Genomic DNA, 21,679 nt, shown 5'->3' on the forward strand with positions numbered 1-21,679 from the left:
CCAGGAGTACCTAAAATAAAATATTTTTTGGTAAAAACTATATGAAAGTTTGTTTTATCCTCTATGTAAAGTTGAAACTCATCTAGGAATGCTTGAACACAATCACATTCCCACAGTATATGTTCTATTGTCTCTTCCTCTCTGTGACAAAACGTACACATTTTACAATTTACTTTTTTAATTTTGAATAGAAACGAATTTGTTGCTAAAATCCTGTTATTTATTCTGTATTGAAACCATTGGAGTTTACAGTTTTTAGTTATTTTAAAAAGTAGTATATTGAAAATAGCAGGTGACCTGTGAGAGCTTTATAACCCGGACAATGATCAGGTGACCTGTGAGAACTTCATAACCCGGACAATGATCAGGTAACCTGTGAGAACTTCATAACCCGGACAATGATCAGGTGACCTGTGAGAACTTTATAACCCGGACAATGATCAGGCGACCTGTGAGAACTTTATAACCCGTACAATGCTCAGGTGACCTGTGAGAACTTTATAACTCGGACTAAAATCGTGAGTTCGAGCCCTACTCGTGCCGTAGCCGCTCCAAACCTAAAACGTAAACATGGGTAATGATTGATTGTTCCTTTGTCAAACGCTCGGCATCACTGGTCTTTCGGATATGACCTATAAAAAAAAACCGGAGATTCCGTGTCGCGGCAGGCGTTGGCACGATATTTCTCAAGGGGGCGTAAAACAAACAAAAGTTGTTTAATTCCTCGTTAGGTACATTTTTCTGTCACTTTTAAATGAACATCGATTTTTGTACGAATAGGTTGTCTTGGTTATACCTATGGTACAAGACTGCTAGTCTGATTGACTGTACACAGGCACCGTCCCTTGAAACCCTCTGTCACATTCTTGTATCATACTTTCACTCCTCACACTACACCTTTGTAGTATAATGCATGTCCACTGAAGGGCCTTGGTTGGTAAATAAACATACCAATGATAATATAATTGTACACGTGTGTTCCTGTGTTCCGACATACATAAATATGTATGAAACATTGTAGAAAATACATTTCTACGAAAACGAAGAGCAGTTATGAAAAATATTTATTCTGAATGACATTAACATGATGACATCGGACTATTAATGGACAATTTGGACATTTACAGAAATATTAAAGAAAACAAAGCCAATTATTATCTTAGAAACATAATGAATTCAAAATTATTGTCTTTGTACAGGGTCGTATTAAGAAATAGTTTAAAACAATTAGACCGTGGAATGAAGTGAATGAAAAGTTCGTTTGCACGAGAGAAAATTAAAATTTTCCTCATTTATCATCTGTTTGCAAAGAGTGCGTATACTGCAATTCATTTTCATTATTCAAATAGACGTAATTAGCAGTAAATTTATTCCATCCTTCATAGTACCTGTCTGCGCTGACTGTTATATATTATCCACTTCTTGGTTAACGAGAAGATCTATCACAGAATCACATAATGGAATTTCTGATATTTACGGTTTAGAAATATATTAATTTCTCTGATCATCGTCTCGTCCGAGTCTCCTTTTTCGCAGTCCATATACTTTTCGCATTTTAGGCCACTTGGTAAGATTAATAGTATTTTCTGTTCAGTGTACTGTACATGTATATACACATGTACATATAACCTTAGTAACCTACTAACTCTAATCTAACCCTAGAATATAACCCTAAATCCTAATTACTGTGTTCAGTGTATATACATGTACATACATATATGTATAACCTTAGTAACCTACTAACTCTAATCTAGCCCTAAAATATAACCTTAAAACCTAAGACAGAAAATACGAAAGTAGCCCTTCACCGAGATGAATCACAATAGCAATCTAATATTAAAGTGCTATTTTCGTAAGTATCAGATATGACAACATTCACCGGCTTTTGCAGCCTAGTCGTTTCGGGTTGTATCCCCGGTCCCGGGCGGTATCGAACGCTATTCTCTTTATAGAAGTGATGGAACATTCTCTTCTTAACCGCAAACAGAAGGAATCATAGGTAGTGCTTACTCCTTCGCCACACGCTCGGCATTTAGAAGTCAGAACCATGTGTCTTCCAGTCGCGGCAGGTACGGCCTTAAGCAGGGGCGGATGCAGGAATGGCGCAAGTTTATGAAGCAGGGGGTCTGGTGACCGCCTTGAGGCCCCCGGTGGGGGGGCAGGGCTCCTGGTTTTTACAGATATTATAGGGCTTGAAATATGTTTCCTAAGTAGTCATTTTTACTATTTCCTGTCATTTTTTATAAGGTGAAATTAATAAAATGACAAAAATTTTAAGGGTTTTTTGGGGGGTGGGTGGGGGTTGTAATAGGAGTAATTCAATAAATCAAAATATTTTGACATTTATTTCTCCGAGAGTGGAAGAAAAACAAACTCCATACAAGTTTAAAACTCTGGAACCGAGCGTGAAACTACTTACAAGCAGATTGATAAGTATGACAAATTTGAACTAAAAATGCACATTGATGTTTTGTTCGTCTTGTGCGTCCTTTGCTGCTTATAGATAAAACAGTTCACTACAAATGTATCGTTACAGGATATGTCAGAATTCTTCTTTACTGTACGCAGATCATGGTGTAAACTTCATCCATAATTTCGTAGTCTAAGATAAATGTAAATTGCCCTACAACTGAAAGACACGTGATTTTGTTTTCTGTTGCAGCTATAGAAGTCTCTACACAAACATACGAAAGCCCAGAAGTCTGTATATCTTCATCAATTTCAAATTAAAGGTCAACCAGACAAGATTCATTGCTCACCGGTATTATTCATAATTTCATGATCCAAAATTTCTAATCATGATATAAAATTATGGTTGGTGTGTATCAATACTACAGTGCATTTGACTCACGCTTTAACGGGGGCCGCTGAATGACCACTTACTCATTGCTTATGTTTACATAAGATGTAGGATTTGATATTTGATTCCGGGACGAGCTCGACCATGCTTAATAGAAACACCCTGATATAAATACACGGCCGGCTTTTACGTACACGTACATGTAGTTTAGGATTTCATGTGTGAAGTTAAACGATGAAGAGAAGTGGTGTATTCTGGGATGTATTTTACATCAGTAAGTTTTCAACTACTGTACCCGATAAACATTTAAGCATGTCTTTGATATCTTTTTACTGAATCTGGCTGACAATCTTTTAACTGGAAAATGGTTTAGGTAGTTGTCCACTCTTACAGTTTCTCTATTACACTACGGTATGTATATTTTTCTTCTTATATATATATATATATAATATATATTAAAAGAAATAGAATAAACAGTACACAAAGTTAAAAAAATTTAACTTTGTGTACTGTTTATTCTATTTCTTTTAATATTTTATACCGGACACTGTGATTTTTTTAAAAACACAATTTGGATATATAATATATATATATATATCTTCACTTAGCAGTTATGTTCATTTAAGAGTTCATTGCTATTTCTGTGCTTTATATATATATATATATATATATAATAACTTTGATTATTATATTTTATTTATTTTGTTTGTTTTACAGTCGTGGTTGCCACGGTTTGCTCGGCACAGGTATGTAAAGTTATTACATCCTAGTTACAATGTAGGATGAATTAACATTAAAATAAAAACGATGGTTGTACCCTAGTGGTCAGGGCGTTCGCCTCACAGCCGAGAAGCCTGGGTTCGAGTCTCATCCCGGCTCCGCGTCAAACCTGAGACGTTTAACATATATAAAAGAAGTGACTGTGACTTCCTCAAGCGCTCGGTATAGAAGTGAAAGTCACAGATCTTATGGGTGAAAAGTGAAGATATTAACGAACAGTGATCAATTTCATAAATCTCACTCAGAACACAAAAGAGCAGGGCAAAAAAATATATGTTCCGTGTGACGATAGGTGTTGGCACAACGTCGAACCATCACCGCTATGGTCTGTAGTGTCACATATAGGTCAAAATATGTGCTGCTTCGCCTACAGCTGACCAGTGGCTTCTGATCGTCGGACACCCGCGTCGATTACGCTTCGTTCCTCTCTCCACACGGAGACAGACATTGTGTAAATAAGTGTCTGTGTCACGGAGATAGGAACGAACGCGAAATCAACCGTGGGTATCCGACGGTGGCGACCTCTCCACAGGACTGAGAAATTGCCGAAAGGTACCTAAAACAACATACAAAAGAATAGCACGATACATTTATAGAACTTTCGGTAATATATCCAAATTTTAAGTCTTTCATTCAATATTTGTGTTTACAGTAGTAAACTAGAACTAATTATAGTACAAGGCATGTATCAGTTGACTGTAGTATTGTTCACACACACAGGAAAAAACACACTTTTTTTTTTTTTTTTTTTTTTATATACAATCAAATTATGTTCGGTTTTATCCACACGTTTCCCAGTGACGAAAAACGAAAGGGAAAAAAAACCTTCTCTCCTTGTTTTAATTCAATAAAAATAATTTATGTGTCCGGGTTAATTCCAGAATTTAAAGGTCTACAGTCTATATGAGTACCGCGAGAGCGATTTACCGCGAAATATCACGATGTATACGATATCTAACGATGTATCACGATGTATACGATATCTAACGATGTATCACGATATTTGTTGTATTGTTTTTATTACAAATAGTTATCGCTAGTTTTATAACAAATTGTTTTTGATAGTTTGAAGTCTTTCATAATGAACTTATTGTTATACTTTTAAAAACTTGTTATCTTTAGTTTTGCAACATTTTGTCTAATATAACCCACTGTTAATTTTTAAATGTGGTTCATTGTAATGGTTAAATGTAACACATTATTGATTTCCGTCTTTTTATAAAGTTAAATATAACACATTATTGATTTCCGTCTTTTTATAAAATTAAATGTAACACATTATTGATTTCCGTCTTTTTATAAAGTTAAATATAACTGATTGTTAATTTCTGTCTTTTTAAATAGTTAAATGTAACTGATTGTCAATTTCTGACTTTTTATATAGTTGAATATAACTCATTGTTAGAAAGTTTCCCAGTTTACTTTTGGAAGGTCGGTGGTATCTTCCCAGCTACATTGTATCTGGGTTTTCTCTTCCACCAATAAACACTGGGCGCCACCAAATAACTGAAAAATTGTTGAGTGTGGCGGAAACATCAATCAATCATTGTTAATTTATGTCTTTTTATATAGTTAAATGTAACTCGTTATTAATTTTTATCTTTTTATAAAGTTAAATGTAACTCGTTGTTAATTTCTGTCTTTTTATTTAGTTAAAAATAACTCATTTTTAATTTCTATCTTTTTATATAGTTAAATGTGACTCATGTTTTTATTTGCAAATTTTAGTAGCTGATGATGATATTCATGCATACATTCAAACACATAATATAAGCATTGTATGATATCAAGGTTGACAGTAACCATGTAAAGAGTGGAAAAGATATTAATCAAAGATATTTTTCCATACAGCCCAGATTGTACTGATTTTTTAATATTGTAGATCTAATGATCAATTTCATATTTCATCCAATCCTTTTATATATATATATATATATATATATATATATATATATATATAAACGGCTGAAATATTTCGAAAAGTGTTTTAATGTTTTTTTTAGTATTCTTACAAAATAGAGACTTTGGAGATATATATATATATATATATATATATATATATATATATATATATATATATATATATATGAAGTTGATTCGGCACAGTTGTAAATAAATATTGAAAATCAGAATGACACATTCCATAAAAAACAATCATTTACTGCTAGCGCTTTCTCCATGTCTACATGGTTTCTCAGGCAGTTCAAATATGTATAATTCCAATGTTATTTATTACAAGTGTTTTGATTGGACAAAAATAAAGCTGAACAAGAGTTTATACATCAATAAATCCGAAAACGCGATGTATTCATACACGCCTGAAAACAAATAACATAGTGCGGGGACAAACTCCCCGTCGAGGCCTCATTACGTCACCTACGAATAGACCTCTCCTATGTGACACAGCACAATATACAGATTTGTATATTGTGAGTCCGCGATTATCACGTAGGCAAATAACACTAAAGAAGTAGTTCGCAGTTAAAAGTTTGAAGATATTGATATTAAGAGCATTAATATAAAAGTATGGATTTTATTTTAAACATAAAATGATCAAAAGAACATTAAAAAGTAGGGAGACTCTGTTCAAATTATTGTGTAAAGTAATGAACTTGATGTTTACGTTCTTGTTTTGATAGTTGTTTACGTTTGACGTTATGTTTTTTCGTCATTCTACAGTGACGTCACAGTATACGCGGCCTAAGAAATCGCTATCCCATAATGCCCAAGTGGAAGAGTTTGGTTTGTGAGCAAACGAACTCTGGTGGAAGTTTGAGTGCGGGGAAACTATTCAAATTTTTGCAATTGTTAATGAAGTGAATGAATTGGAATTATAAGAATCAAACATTCTTTTTGAAGAATTTATCGATGTGTAAACTCCGGCCATTTTACTCACAAACTTAAATGAAAGTGCTTCGCACTTTTATTCAGTTTGTGAGTAAAATGCCGGAGTTTACACATCGATAAATTCTTCAAAAAGAATGTTTAATCCTATAATACAAAAATTGTTTAGCAACGTCTTTGTTATGACGTCAATTAAACGAGTCCTTTATGACGTCATGATAACGTTAACTGGTAGCGTTTGGTAATTGTCTATTTTGTTAAAATATTGTGCTAAATTGTAGTTCAATTGTTCAAATAACTATTTTCTATTAAGGCTTGGATTGAAAAGTTTAATAAAATAGTCCTCTTTGGCTTTGCGAGTTATTTCATTTTCAGTCCACATTTTAAAGAACGGGAACACTTTAAATTTACCACCCCCGCATTCCACAAAATGTTCACTACATGGGATGTTCCGCACACTAGGATCTTTTACTTGTTGTTTGTGCACCCTTACTCGCGCATTAAGTTTTTTCGTTTGTCCTATGTAGTTTTCTCCACAAGTTGGACAAGTGGCACAGTAAATAAGGTTCTCAGATTTACAGTTCATGTTGGCATTGACTTTCAACATTTTCCCGGATTTAAAAGTAAAGGAATCACCCTCTTCTATGTATTGGCACGTCCCGCAGCGTGGGTCACCACATTTTTTGACATATTTGACCTTATTCAGAGAGAAATTGGCTCTAGTTAGTAGTTTTTTTAAGGCATGGTGCCTGACGTCGGCTGTTGATAATTTGAGATGAATTCACCATATTTTTCATATTGTTGGATTGTTCCAAAATTGGAAAAAATCGTTTAGCTGTATTTAAAATATTGTGATTCCTTGTTATCAACCTTTTATGAAGCCAGTTTGTGTATTATAAATTTATACGATAATCTAAAATACTTTTAATTTTGAGACCAATACAACCTGATAATATTTTGTATAACACATTAATTAGAATGATAAACCGCATAACTCATTCTTGATTTCTGTCTATCTATACACATCGCGAGAAGACCTTTTATCGAGATTCTACACTTTGTCGTCCATGTGACTTTCGGTGATTTTTTTTACCATTTCAGGAGACGTGTGAACCCAGATTTACGGTGATAGAAAACCACAGCGCATGTCTGAATAAATCCGCGGAGGTGGGAAGCAGTGGTGAGTGTGTGCTATCATACCATGAACCAGTCTACGATATAATAAACTGTCATTTTGGAAAGAAAAAATTTCCAAACCCTGTGTTGATGTATTTTACCTCTTCACAGGTGTGACAGAGCTTGAGAAGAAAGAGATAGTCGACACACACAATTTGTTAAGATCCCAAGTGAACCCCCCAGCCACAAATATGATGAAAATGGTGCGTAAATTTTGTTTCATATATAGTAGCAGCCGGAGCGGATCCAGACAATTTCAGTGGCGTTGCGTGTAACCCTATTCTTTGTGATGTGTGGTCGCATTTTAAAACACTGATATTATACTTGTCTTGCAATCAAATATGTAAAAAAAAAAAAAAAAAAAAAGAACTGCAAAGGCGATCAGGACTCTAAGAATGATAATCTTCTCCAGATTGCTGCCCACGACTTTATATATAGCCCCAAACTTTAAATCTTACATACTCACGGTATCGAATCACGTGACTTTGGCATTACCTAATACCCGGGAAAATGACCCCAAAAAAAGTCAACACAAGGGAAAATTCAAACGAGAAAGTAAAATCTTTATCAATAACAAATTGTCACATAACTTATAACAACATTTGAAGAATTTTCTCAGGAACAGATATGTACTAAAATGGTAGTTCTAGGTGCGATAGAAGCAGATATTGCCACAGATTTTTGGCGATCGGAGGGTTTTTGACTGAAAACAAAAACCTACGGCAATGTTCTCTGCTTCTATCGCACGTTGAACTTTATAGATTTGTTCCCGAGAAAATTTTTCAAATGTTGATATAAGTGATGTGACAATTTGTTGTTAATAAAGGTGTTACTTACTCGTCTGAATGTTCCCTTGTGTTGACTTTCGTCATCATTTCGTCATACCAAAGTCACGTGATTCGCCGCCGTGATATTGGGAGAGTCAGGGCGGAGGCCGTATTTCAGTGACACGATGCAGCTGGTGTCGTTACCTTGCCTATCTTCTGTAACTTCATTTTGCAGACATCTATGACGAGACGCAAGGATTCAGTAAGAAGATGATTATTCTACATTTAAAACAATACAGAGATTTCTATAGCACCAAATAACAACATACAATGACAAACAAGAGGCCCAGGGGCCTTATAGGTCACCTGAGTATCATGTAACAACCTTCCAATGTTTGAATTAGGTTTGTGTTTAAATATAAAAATCTTACTTTTGGATGGAAGAAACATTGAATAGCTATGTGGTCAGCCCCGCCTTTGCACCAGAACCCCTCACCCAGGGGCCATACATTTCAGTTTTGAAAGAAGCATCCTTGATCATCATTATCATACTATTAGTTTGTCTACTTAATACCCAGCAGCAGAGGAGAAGATTTTCAAAGAAATAAAATGCATTTTCACTATATGATCAATAGGGCCCCACCCTAATACCAGAACCCCTGACCCAGGGGCCATGAATTTCACAATTTTGAAAGAGGCATCCTTGCTCATCATAACCATGCTATTGGTTTGTCTACTTAATACCCAAGGACAGAGAAGAAGATTTTCAAAGAAATAATGCATTTTCACTATATGACTTATAGAGCCCCACCCTATCACCAGAACCCCTGATCCAGGGGCCATGAATTTCACAATTTTTAACAAGAGGTACTGTGAGCAATGCTCACTAAGAATACCCCCCGCTTAACCCAATCTCCCAAAGGGTGTTGGTAATAGGTATAAACTACCTCTTTTCTGAGTGTTGCTACTTCGATGTCCAGTGCGCATGACGTTTGACCTTTTGACCCCAAAATCGATAGGGAACATCTTCATCCCATGGGTAGTCCATATGTATGATATGGTGATTGTAGGTGGAAAGGATAACGCTTTAGAGCCTGGAAACCATATTGCTACTTCAATGTCCAGTGCGCTTGACCTTTGACCTTTTGACCCCAAAATCGATAGGGAACATCTTCATCCCATGGGTTGTCCATATATATGATATAGTGAGGGTAGGTGGAAAGGATAATGCTTTAGAGCCCGGAAACCATTGCGTCTACAGACGGACGGACGGACGGACAGCCCGATTCCAGTATACCCTCCACAACTTGTTGTGGGGGTTATAAAGAGGCATCCTTGATCATCATTACCATGCTATTAATTTGTCTACTTAATACCCAGAGACAGAGAAGAAGATTTTCAAAGAATTTCTACATTTTCACTATATGACCAATAGAGCCCCACCCTAACACAAGAACCCCTGCCCCAGGGGCCATGAATTTCACAATTTTGGTAGAGGGCTCAACGCTCATTATAATTATGCCCACAGTTTGGCTTCTTGATGTCCAGGAGTAAAGAAGAAGATTTTTTAAAATTACACTCATTTTGATGGTTTTTGCCCCACCCCTCAGGCCCCAGGGGGGCAGGGAACACGAATTTCACAATTTTTGTTCCCCTCCACCCATAGATGCTATATGCCAAAATTGGTTGAAATTGGTTCAGGGGTTTCAGAGAAGAAGCTGAAAATGTTCAAATGTTAACGCACGACGCACGTCGCACGACGCACGACGACGGACAAAAACAGATAGCAATAGGTCACCTGAATGAATTCAGGTGACCTAATAAATATGTACAGAACCAACAAAAAAAAAAATCCGTGACATTGGGTAAAATGGACTAGAAAAATATTACTACATTGACATTACACTGATAAATTGATAAATACATAATTATAGAAAAAGACTAAAATTAGTAGAAAGACTAACTGGGGCTTTTTAAACACAGATTTTTTTTTCAATTGGGATATATTAAAAACTTAAACTCACAGTCCGCTCAGCGTCTGTAAAAAGCTTTGCTTGATAGACATCAAACTTGTTTTTGTTTCCACTAAAGCATTCATTTGCGGTCACAAAGTCAATGGTCAAACTACTCTAGACAACAGAAAACTTTGACTGCTCAATATCTGAAGAACCCTTTGTTTAGTAGACATCAAATATATAATACTGGTTTCCTTTAGAGATTTTGAGGTCACAAGGTCAATTGCAAAGAAGGTGTTGCACGTCTCATGTTAATTTCCCTAAAGGTGTTGCATGAAAGATCGATAAAATCAAGTTATTCAAATAATTGGTAAAACCCATTGGAACTCATGTTTTGATTCAAACATTTTTGAAAATAAGTTTAAAAGACGTGTATTGACAAAAAATAGTCAAAATAATTCGAGTTTAAATCAAGCAATAAGCGATTTATATGATTTTCATATAGTGTAAAATTGGAGGGTTATCTCCGAATTTCAGAAAAACTGACTGAAAGAAAATAAATTAAGCATGAACATGTTTTTCTAGTTTTCCACTAAAAAAAATTGTTGCTTTGAAATTTTGATTCACGAGGGTATTTTTTGTTGTTGTAAATTTCAAAAAATCGAAACGACTTCACTGATTATTTCCAACTTCACCAGTCCGTTAGTTTTCCTTATTAGTGTAAGGTCTACTGCGTGATTTAATGGTTCAGGTCATCGACTTTTATAGGAAACGATGTTTTCTTTTTTAAAATTAAACGACCGGGTTCAAATCCCCCACGAACACATTTTTTTTTTTTTCATATTACGTTTTCCCTCTAGATTTTTTTTTTCTTAATTGAAACACACTTCTAGTTTTTATAAATGTTTTGTGTCAAATTTCTGTTTCTTACAATGTGCAGTTTGAAATTAACTTACAACCTGGATACTGTTTAGTTTGTGAATTGGACTCGCAACAAACACGACGAATACAGCATGCAATACCTGTGTTCTAATAGCCAAGCTTGCATGTTTTTCCGAGTGAAAGGTATTGACAAACGCATCACACGGGTAAACGTGTTATCAGCTATTCGGTTGTTATCGGACATTCGGTTGAAAGTGGTTTCTGACTGGTAAGTTTATTTGCTGAAAATCATTGTGATTGACGTTCTTTTAGGGCATGACAACCGCTTGCGTTGAACCGTAAATATTGAAATTCAAGAAAAATGCGCAGATGTATTCTATAGTGTTGATGTAGGAGAATAGGAAGTGTACAAAAGTAGAATTTACCAATTTTGTTAGGCATTTTGGTCACAATTTTTATTGTAAGTAGATGCAACACGACATTTTTTGCAATTTATCAACCATTACTTACTGTCAACAATATAGCATATGGTCAGTGTCGTTGAAACAAGTTTGTCAATCTACAAGCAATAGTTTTGATTTTAATTCATTATCGGAAATCCGGTTGATTTGTTTTGAATGTTATCGGAAACTCCGGTTTTGGTTATCGGTAATTAGGTTGATGTTAATGTAGAGGATAGTAAGAATCACACGAATCACTCAGCATTGACCATTTAATGAGTTGTATATGAAATAAAATAAGGTGGAAAAGACTTCTCTTTTAATAAAAAGTGTAATTAATTGCCTTTTTTTCTTTTTGCTTTTATAAGCAAGTTGTATGATCTCTCCATCGGGCTTTGCTTATTTTCTATGTATATTACATTAAAGTTAGATTTAAAATACTTGGAGTTTTGTATCTTTTTATCTTATAACAGAGACATAGAATACTCTGCAGGCGCATAGCTGCCTATACACAAGTACGCAACTGCGTACACATTATGAGAGAGAGAGAGAGAGAGAGATACTTTGCTGTTAAGATATTTGTGCCTAAAAATTACTGCATTATATAATCCCGGTTTATGATTTAATCAGCATCATAATGTCCTTTCAATCGATTTCAAATCATTAACATCATGCTGGATATCATATCAATGTACATCGTACAGTGTATGTACATGTAGTAGACGGATTAGGATATTCTTCGTTCTTGGCACACTGATTTTGACTACGGATAACTCCGTTTACCTGATCAAGATATAGGGCTCACGGCAGATGTGAACGGTCGACAAGGGATGCTTACTCCTAGGCACCTAATCCCACCTCTGGTATATCCAGGGGTCCGTGTTTACCCAACTATCTATTTTGTATTGCTTATAGGAGTTAAGAGGTTGATCACCGTTCGTTATCTTCACTTTTCACCAGTAACATTTACCATACATGTTTATACAATGCTGTCGACAACAACGGTGGGTGGGTCATAAAACGAATGTAAAGTCAGTCCACGTACAAACGATGAGTTGGCAAGATAAAACACGAACGAAAATAGTTTTGTGAATACATTTGGGTTTCGAAATTGACAAGAAACCCTGTTTCTATGCACAAAAATGGGCGATGTCATTGGTAAAATCCAGGAGCTTCCCCCTGGACCCCAACACCCACTGGGGGCCGCATTGTGCCCTCAGACCCCTTGCTATGCTTCACGTACACTTCATTTTCTTTCTGCTTACGCACCTGCTCTGCTTGTGGTGACAAACATAAACAGGCTTCAGTTGCAATGTTATTCAAATAAGCGTATGTGGAGAGAAGTTCAAAAAATGCAATGAAAATGAGAAGTTTGTCGAAAGAGACAAATATCAAACAATTTGACAAGAACCAGCCCTATAGCATAAAAACAAATGGCCAGTGAATAAATGTGCAAAGTGCATGACAAAAAGCCTTGTCTGCATAATTATCACACTAAATTGCATTGACACCAAATTGCATGTTATGCATGGTCGGTAAACATGTCCTCATCTGATAGAGAATGGCTTCCCGTATTTTGTTTTGTGGTCAGAGTTCTGTACAGTTGCCAACTGTTGGTTGTAGAAAATACATGTAATACATACGAGTATAAGAGCTTTTAGACTGTACAAACAAGAGGTACTGTGAGCAATGCTCACTAAGAATACCCCCCTCCGCTTACTCCAATCTCCCAAAGGGTGTTGGTAATAGGTATAAACTACCTCTTTTCTGAGTAAAAAAACAAATAGCATGACAAACCGAACCATATTGCTACTTCGATGTCCAGTGCGCGTGACCTTTGACCTTTTGACTCCAAAATCGATAGGGAACATCTTCATCCCATGGGTAGTCCATATGTATGATATGGTGACTGTAGGTGGAAAGGATAACACTTTAGAGCCCGGAAACCATATTGCTACTTCGATGTCCAGTGCACTTGACCTTTGACCTTTTGACCCCAAAATCGATAGGGAACATCTTCATCCCATGGGTAGTCCATATGTATGATATGGTGACGGTAGGTGAAAAGGATAATGCTTTAGAGCCCGGAAACCATTGCGTCTACAGACGGACGGACGGACGGACAGACAGACGGACAACCCGATTCCAGTATCCCCCCCCCCACAACTTGTTGCGGGGGGTATAAATATTAAATATTTGATACACTCATAACATGTAACCGTATACATTGTATCTGACACTCAGGAAAAAAGACAATTTAATTTTCAAGATTTCAAAATTATGTTTAGACTACATGTATAATGTATTGACACATAAAATGTATTAGGCTTGCCCTTAGTACTGGAGAATCCTTCAGGTATTTAAATGGCAAATACGCAATAAGAGTATAAATATTGATGAAGGTCAGAGCTGGCACGGAGCTCTGATTAGGGAAAATTCCCGCTTCGGTGCAACACCCTCTTTCACCATTGGGCCACCGCAATCTATGAATGTAAAACAGTATTTTCGCAATAATAAACCCATACACAACCATGAACAGAGATAGATTTTTTATTTTTGTAGAGTTGGGAAAATGATCTTGCACTAGTGGCCCAAAAATGGGCGGAGAACTGCGAGTTTAAGCATGACGGGAATTATCAGAGGCGGATCCCAGGCAAGACTACCAAATATTCATGTGTCAGTTATATAGACAGCAATTTCCAAACTCATTGACTCTTAAGATCTTGATATACGCGATAACGATAGAGATGTTTCTTTTCAGGGCGATTTTCGGCAGGGCAGAATTTGGGGTGGGCAGGTGGCAGAAGAACTTGGAATGCCACTATAAACTCGTGGTACTCCGAGGTCTCCAAATTCACTTATGGGGAACCGAATCAGTCAGGAGTCGGTCACTATACTCAGGTAAAATGATGGATTATGTATTCTTTAACGTCCCTCTCGAGAATTTTCACTCATATGGCGATGTCACCATTGCCGGTGAAGGGCTGCAAAATTTAGGCCTATGTTCGGCACTTACGGTCTTTGAGCAGGGAAGGTTCTTTATCGTGCCACACCTGCTGTGACACGTAACCTCGATTTCTGTGGTCTCATCTGATGATGGAACGCCCCATTTAGTCGCCTCTTGCGACAAGCAAGGGGTACGGATCCCCACAATGAAAGAAAAAATGAAAAAGAGTATCATATACAGATGTATTTGTGTGTGTGCGTGTTTCGTTATGTCCGTGTCTTTGTATGTGCATAATCTGTATGTCTGTGTGTGAATGTGTCATGATCATTTAACGTTGTTTTTTTTTTTAAAATAACAACTAAGTGTATTTTGATTTTCAATATAATGTAACGTTTCTGGGTTCGTTCTGGGATTCGGCCATTCTACTGAATAGATCAGCTAAACAAATGTCTCAATCACAAATTTAAATCACAAGTATTTACAATGCATTCACTTCATTTCTCTGTAGTGTACATATTTCACAGATTTAAATTACAAGTATGTACAATGTATTCATTTCATTTCTCTGTAGTGTACGCACTTTTCATGGCTTAAGGTGGTTCACTACACCCAGAAATAGTTTCTCAAATCAGTACGAATTGATCTAATTATAAAGGATATGATGGTATACAATAAGTATATATGTCAAAAAGGCAAAAAATATACAAATTTGGATAAAAACATGATTTTTAAAAAGATCATTTCTTGAAACACATATGAACAAAAGACTCTTGGGGATTTGAACTCGAGATCTGCGGTTCACCAGCCCAATGCTGAAACCACTGAGCTACAATGATAGACAAACAAAGCGATCGATACAAATAATTTCACAAAACATTTAAATCGCCATCTTGTAACGTGGTGTCATACAGAATATCAGCTTTAATGTAGTGAGCTATCTTAAAGCGTATGTGCTTTTCAGGGACTGAAGCGCACTCGCCTTTCGGGGACTGAAGCTCCCCGGCCTCAATATGCAAGTCAATTCAACAGTATATATTTATATACCCTCAGTTTCGGAAGCCTATTTCAGGCACGCAAGACCTTATTCAGGTTTTACTTACTAACCCTTACATGTTCTGTCTTCTCTTCACCCCAGCCGCCAGGCACAGACTACTGATCTTGTCTCGGCTTACCTATCACGTGACCTCCAAAACCTAAGAGAATGGCGTACGTGAAACCGGATGTCAACACAATGCCACTATAGGGAAACGAAGGGATATTTTGATCTTGATTACAACACACTTTTAATATATCCCCCTTGCCTTCGATAATGGAATTATTGAATCAGGACTCAACATTTGATTTCTCAAGACACTTATAGAAAAATAACCCCAAAATTCTGATGCAATACATGTACATACAATCACCTCGCACGAAATAAGACAATTGACAAATATTCACGAAAGTTGACTATCAAAATCTGCCTTTACCCTTGCACACCGACCCCCTACGGATCCTTCTAAAGATTAAGGTGAGTACTACATGATTCTATCTTACATTTACAGGTTGTATGGGCAGACTCTATAAAAGTGGGTTGTGGCTACGCCCACTGCCAAACGCAAAGTGCACACTATTACGTGTGTAATTACTCTCCAGCGTGAGTAGGCAATATCATCAGACATTAGTCAATATTACTATATCTTAATTAATATCATCAGACATTAGTCAATATTACTATATCTTAATTAATATCATCAGACATTAATCAATATCGCCATACATTAGTCAATATCACCATACATTTATATTACCCAACATCACCATACAATAGTCAATATTAAGAAACATCAGTCAATATCACTATAATTTAGTCAATATCATTATATATTAGTCAACATTACCATACATTAGTAAATATCACCATACATTAGTCAATATCACCATGCATTATCATCAGACATAAGTTGGTTGGTTGTTTGATGTTTTCTGCCACACTCAACAATTTTCAGTTATATGGTGGCGCCCAGTTTTTTTATTGGTGGGAGAGAGAACCCAGTTAAAATGTAACTGGGAAGAGACCATGGCACCGACCTTCCGAAAGTAAACTGGAAAACTTTCTCACTTACCGGTGCGAACGGGATTCGAACCCGCGCCGGCAGAGGTGAGACAGACATTAGTTAATACCATTATACATCAATTAATAACCTCATACATTATCATTAGACATTAGTCAATGCCACCATACATTTGTCAATATTATCAAACATAGTCAATAATCACCATACATTAGTCAATACGACCATTCGTCAGTGAATATCACCATACATTAGTCAATACGACCATTCGTCAGTGAATATCACCATACATTAGTCAATACGACCATTCGTCAGTGAATATCACCATACATTAGTCAATACGACCATTCGTCAGTGAATATCACCATACATTAGTCAATACGACCATTCGTCAGTGAATATCACCATACATTAGTCAATACGACCATTCGTCAGTGAATATCACCATACATTAGTCAATACGACCATTCGTCAGTGAATATCACCATACATTAGTCAATACGACCATTCGTCAGTGAATATCACCATACATTAGTCAATACGACCATTCGTCAGTGAATATCACCATACATTAGTCGACACCATAATGTATCAATTAACATACATTGTACATAAGTTGATATAACCATACATTAATGAATACTACAAAACATCAGTCAATACTGCAAAACATCAGTCAATACTACAAAACATCAGTCAATACTGCAAAACATCAGTCAATACTACAAAACATCAGTCAATACTACAAAACATCAGTCAATACTACAATACATCAGTCAATACTACAAAACATCAGTCCATACTACAAAACATCAGTCCATACTACAAAACATCAGTCAATACTACAATACATCAGTCAATACTACAAAACATCAGTCGATACTGCAATACATTGTACATAAGTTGATATAACCATACATTAATGAATACTACAAAACATCAGTCAATACTGCAATACATCAGTCAATACTACAAAACATCAGTCCATACTGCAATACGTTTGTCAGTGTTTGATTGTATATAGTTTAACGTCCCTTTCGAAATTTTTTCAATTATATGGAGATGTCACTATTGCTGGTGAAGGGCTGCAAAATTTAGGCATATGCTCGGCGCTTATGGCCTTTGAGCAGGGAGGGATCTTTATCGTGCCACATCTCTGTGATACGGGCCCTCGGTTTCTGCGGTCTCATCAGAAGGACCCCCCCCCCCATTTAGTCGCCTCGTACGACAAGCAAGGGGTATTGAGGACCTATTCTTACCAGGATCCTTACGGGATCTGTTTGTCAATGACACCGTACTTATTAAGTCAATATCATTGTACACTAGTCAATACTACAATACATTAGTCAATACCGCTATACAACAGTCAATACCACCATATTTTAGTCAATATCACCATACATAATTCAATATCACCATACATGATTGAATTCCACCTTTATTCATTATTCAATAGCACCATATGTTAGTCAATATCATTAGTCAATAGCATCATCCATTAGTCAATATCATTAAACATTAGTCAATATCACCAACCATTAGTCAATATCATTAGACATTAGTCAATATCACTAGGCATTAGTCAATATCACCAACTATTAGTCAATATCATTAGGCATTAGTCATTAGCACCAAACAGTAGTCAACAGCATTGGACAATAGTCAATATCACCAAACATTAGTCATTATCATTATACATTAGTCAGTAGCACCAAACATTAGTCAATATCATTAGATATTAGTCAATATCACTATACATTAGTCATTATCACTATACATTAGTCAATATCACTAGGCATTAGTCAATATCACCAACTATTAGTTAATATCATTAGGCATTAGTCAGTAGCACCAAACATTAGTCAACAGCATTGGACATTAGTCAATATCGCCAAACATTAGCCAATACAACCAGAGATTGGTCAGTGCATAAGCAATAAAAATACATTGTATATAGTCAATGCAATCAGACATAGTCTTTAGTACATTCAGACCTTCATATAGTCAAATGAACCAGACAGGTGGTTAAGACATAAATAGTCAGCTATAACTTGTCAATATTGTCATATAATGTATCTAGATTGGGACCAGACAACTAGATTAGTATATTTCCGCTTTCCGTGGCGGATCCAGAGGGAGGTTACGAGGATTGCACCCCCACTCCCATTTGGCTGAATATCTGCTTCTTTAAAAAAAAAAAAAGGGGGGGGGGGGGGTTTGCATTTGGGAGTCTTCAAACCCACATTCCTTGGGTGCTTAGATAAAAATGGTACAAACTTGCTAAGGAAATCATAATAAAAGGCTAGACTAGGGGTATTTGGAGGGGGTGGGGTTTGTTCTGTTTTATCCTTTTTGTGTGAAATGATTACAGTCAGTTTTACAAATGACAAATAAATTCCACATTGATACAAGTTATCTTTTACAGAGGAAATTCTAACAATAAGGACCCGTATGAAAACGGCACCAGTTGTGCTAACTGTCCCGGCAAATGTGAAAATAACCTTTGTAGTAAGTATTAGGAAAAATGTATTAATCAGATTTCGTTAATGGTCCACGCACAAAATTTATACGCGAGGTTAAACCGGATGATTTGGAGATTAGTCAGCATGCGCATGAACAAGTTTTCACCGGAGTCAATCGGAACATCGCTCGGCCTTTTCCGTCAAATCAAGAGAAAAAACCGAAATATTTTTCTTCTCGCAGACGAAATAGACCAGCGATGTTCCGATTGCATCGGCATTCCTATATAGATATGTCTGTAATTTCATGAGAACATACATCAGCATAGCTCGTCAAAGGAAGTAATATTTTGTGTTTCATATCTTAAAATGGACATCATTTGTGATGTTGCACTGAGATTTTGAAACGAAAATCGACATTCAACCTTATGAGCATCAAGCATCAATATTTTGTTGCCAGATTTATATCATTGTGATTGTGTCCCCTGTTGAATTTGAACTTTAAGGTCCAGGCTTGGATTTCTCGAAAAAGAAAAAAAACCCTTAAGATAGCTCACTACATGTTGAAAGTGTTTATCAAATCAGCACAAAATTTGATCATGAAAGATATGGTGATATGTAATAAGTACATATGTCAAAAAGGCAAAGAATATACAATTTTGGAGAGAGAAAAAAGTTGATTTTCAAATATTTATTCCATTGAATATAAACAAGACACTGGCGGATTTGAACCTGGAATCTACGAGTCAGCAACCCTATACCTTATCCACTGAGCTACGAAGATATACTTGTAAACAAACAGTTGAATCGACATAGTGTCATAAAATGTATAATTTTCGATGTAGTGAGCTACCTTAAACTTAGCTGCAGAACTGTAGCTCTCTGAAAAAATATTGGGACGGAACAGAGAGCTACAGATCCACCCCTTATAAAAACTTCGATTTACGGCGCACAAAAAGCTGCGCACGGTTGAGGCCTGATATCGTTGTATTATTATGCCCCCCTTCAAAGAAGAGGGGCATATTGGTTTGCACCTGTCGGTCGGTCGGTAGACCACATGCTGTCTGCTCAATATCTTGAGAACCATTCAATTGATCGTAATGATATTTCATATGTGGGTTGGGTATGAAAAGAAGAGGACCCCTATTGTTTTTCAGGTCAAATGGTCAAGGGTCAATCTACTCTGAACATAGGAATATACTGTCCGCTCAATATCTTGAGAACCCTTTGCTTGACAGACATCAGACTTGGTACACTGGTACATCTTAATGAGTAGATGATCCCTATTGATTTTGAGGCCACATGGTCATAGGTCAAGGGTCAAACTGGACATAGGAATATACTGTCCGTTCAATATTTTGAGAACCCTTTGCTTGACAGACATCAAACTTGGTACACTGGTACATCTTCAGGAGTTGATGACCTCTATTGATTTTTAGGTCACATGGTCAATCCACTCTTGACATAGGAAGATATTGTCTGCTCAGTATTTTGAATTGATGATACTACTCTCAATTAAATGATGTGTGTGTATATAACCCTTTTCAATTTTGCACCATGGGGGGGGGGGGGATATGTGTTTTACAAACATCTCTTGTTGTGTTGCTGTCTCAAAACTTTAATATAAAAAATTCTTAACATATTTTCCTACTATACCTGTGTCCAAACATACCTTCAAATATTAATCAAAGCCCCAAACGACCCGAAAACTTACAGATTTGAAATTCTTAACATATTTCCTACTATACTTGTGTGCAAACATACCTTCAAATATTGATTAAAGCCCCAAACGACCCGAAAACTCACAGCTTTGAGGTAGCCGGTCAATTCGAATCCCGGTTCATTTCCATACTTGCACAAACCGTCTAGATGTGAACTAATATCCTCACAAATATTTTAGCTAAATATTTTAAATAATATATCATCCAAATTTCTTTAAATAATAATTATTCAAATTGCTAACTTACGGCAATGCGGCTTTCATTAGTCTGGTCCAGTCTCCATCCCTGCCACACGAGTGTTAGGGATCATATTGGACTTTTGTAGCATTTTCATTAATCAAGAGCTTATTTTACCTTTAGAAAAACTATATTTTTAAATTTCTATTAATTATTCGTGTTGATGATAAATGAAGAACGAATACATAACTTATAACGAATTTTATTAATAGATACCAGCAGCAAAAGGGTTCGAATTGACCCGGCTACCTAACATGGCTATGTCAACAAACGAAATCATTTGAAGCTGTGAGTTTTCGGGTCGTATGGGGCTTTAAATTGATAATTTGAAGGTATGTTTGGACACAAATATAGTAGGAAAATACGTTAAGAATTTTTTTTAATTGAATTTATGAGACAGCAACACAAGAATACAACGATATCAGGCCTCAACCGTGCGCAGCTTTTTGTGCGCCGTAAATCGAAGGTTTTTGTAAGGGGTAGATCTGAAGCTCTCTGTTCCGTCAAAATATTTTTTCAGAGAGCTACAGTTCTGCAGCTACCTTAAAGTAATACTACTAGCTCTCATTTTAGGTGTCGAAATTTTTTGTTGCAAAATTGTGATTTACTATTTTAAT

General features: G+C 36.2%; 1 protein-coding gene across 1 annotated transcript in view; it reads left to right on the top strand.

Annotated features, from left to right (window-relative positions):
* The first annotated feature begins 3,034 nt into the window (after positions 1–3,034).
* Positions 3,035–21,679, top strand: part of LOC125664778 (cysteine-rich secretory protein 2-like) — a 28,507-nt gene continuing 9,862 nt past the window's right edge. The window contains exons 1-8 of the mRNA XM_056150724.1: positions 3,035–3,074; positions 3,518–3,546; positions 7,526–7,604; positions 7,712–7,803; positions 14,207–14,297; positions 14,406–14,545; positions 16,136–16,227; positions 19,071–19,153. Coding sequence (XP_056006699.1) covers positions 3,035–3,074; positions 3,518–3,546; positions 7,526–7,604; positions 7,712–7,803; positions 14,207–14,297; positions 14,406–14,545; positions 16,136–16,227; positions 19,071–19,153 — 646 coding nt within the window. The remainder of the gene's footprint in view (positions 3,075–3,517; positions 3,547–7,525; positions 7,605–7,711; positions 7,804–14,206; positions 14,298–14,405; positions 14,546–16,135; positions 16,228–19,070; positions 19,154–21,679) is intronic.

The sequence above is a fragment of the Ostrea edulis genome, chromosome 9, assembly GCF_947568905.1.
Source record: "Ostrea edulis chromosome 9, xbOstEdul1.1, whole genome shotgun sequence".
Classification (NCBI taxonomy): Eukaryota; Metazoa; Mollusca; class Bivalvia; order Ostreida; family Ostreidae; genus Ostrea; species Ostrea edulis.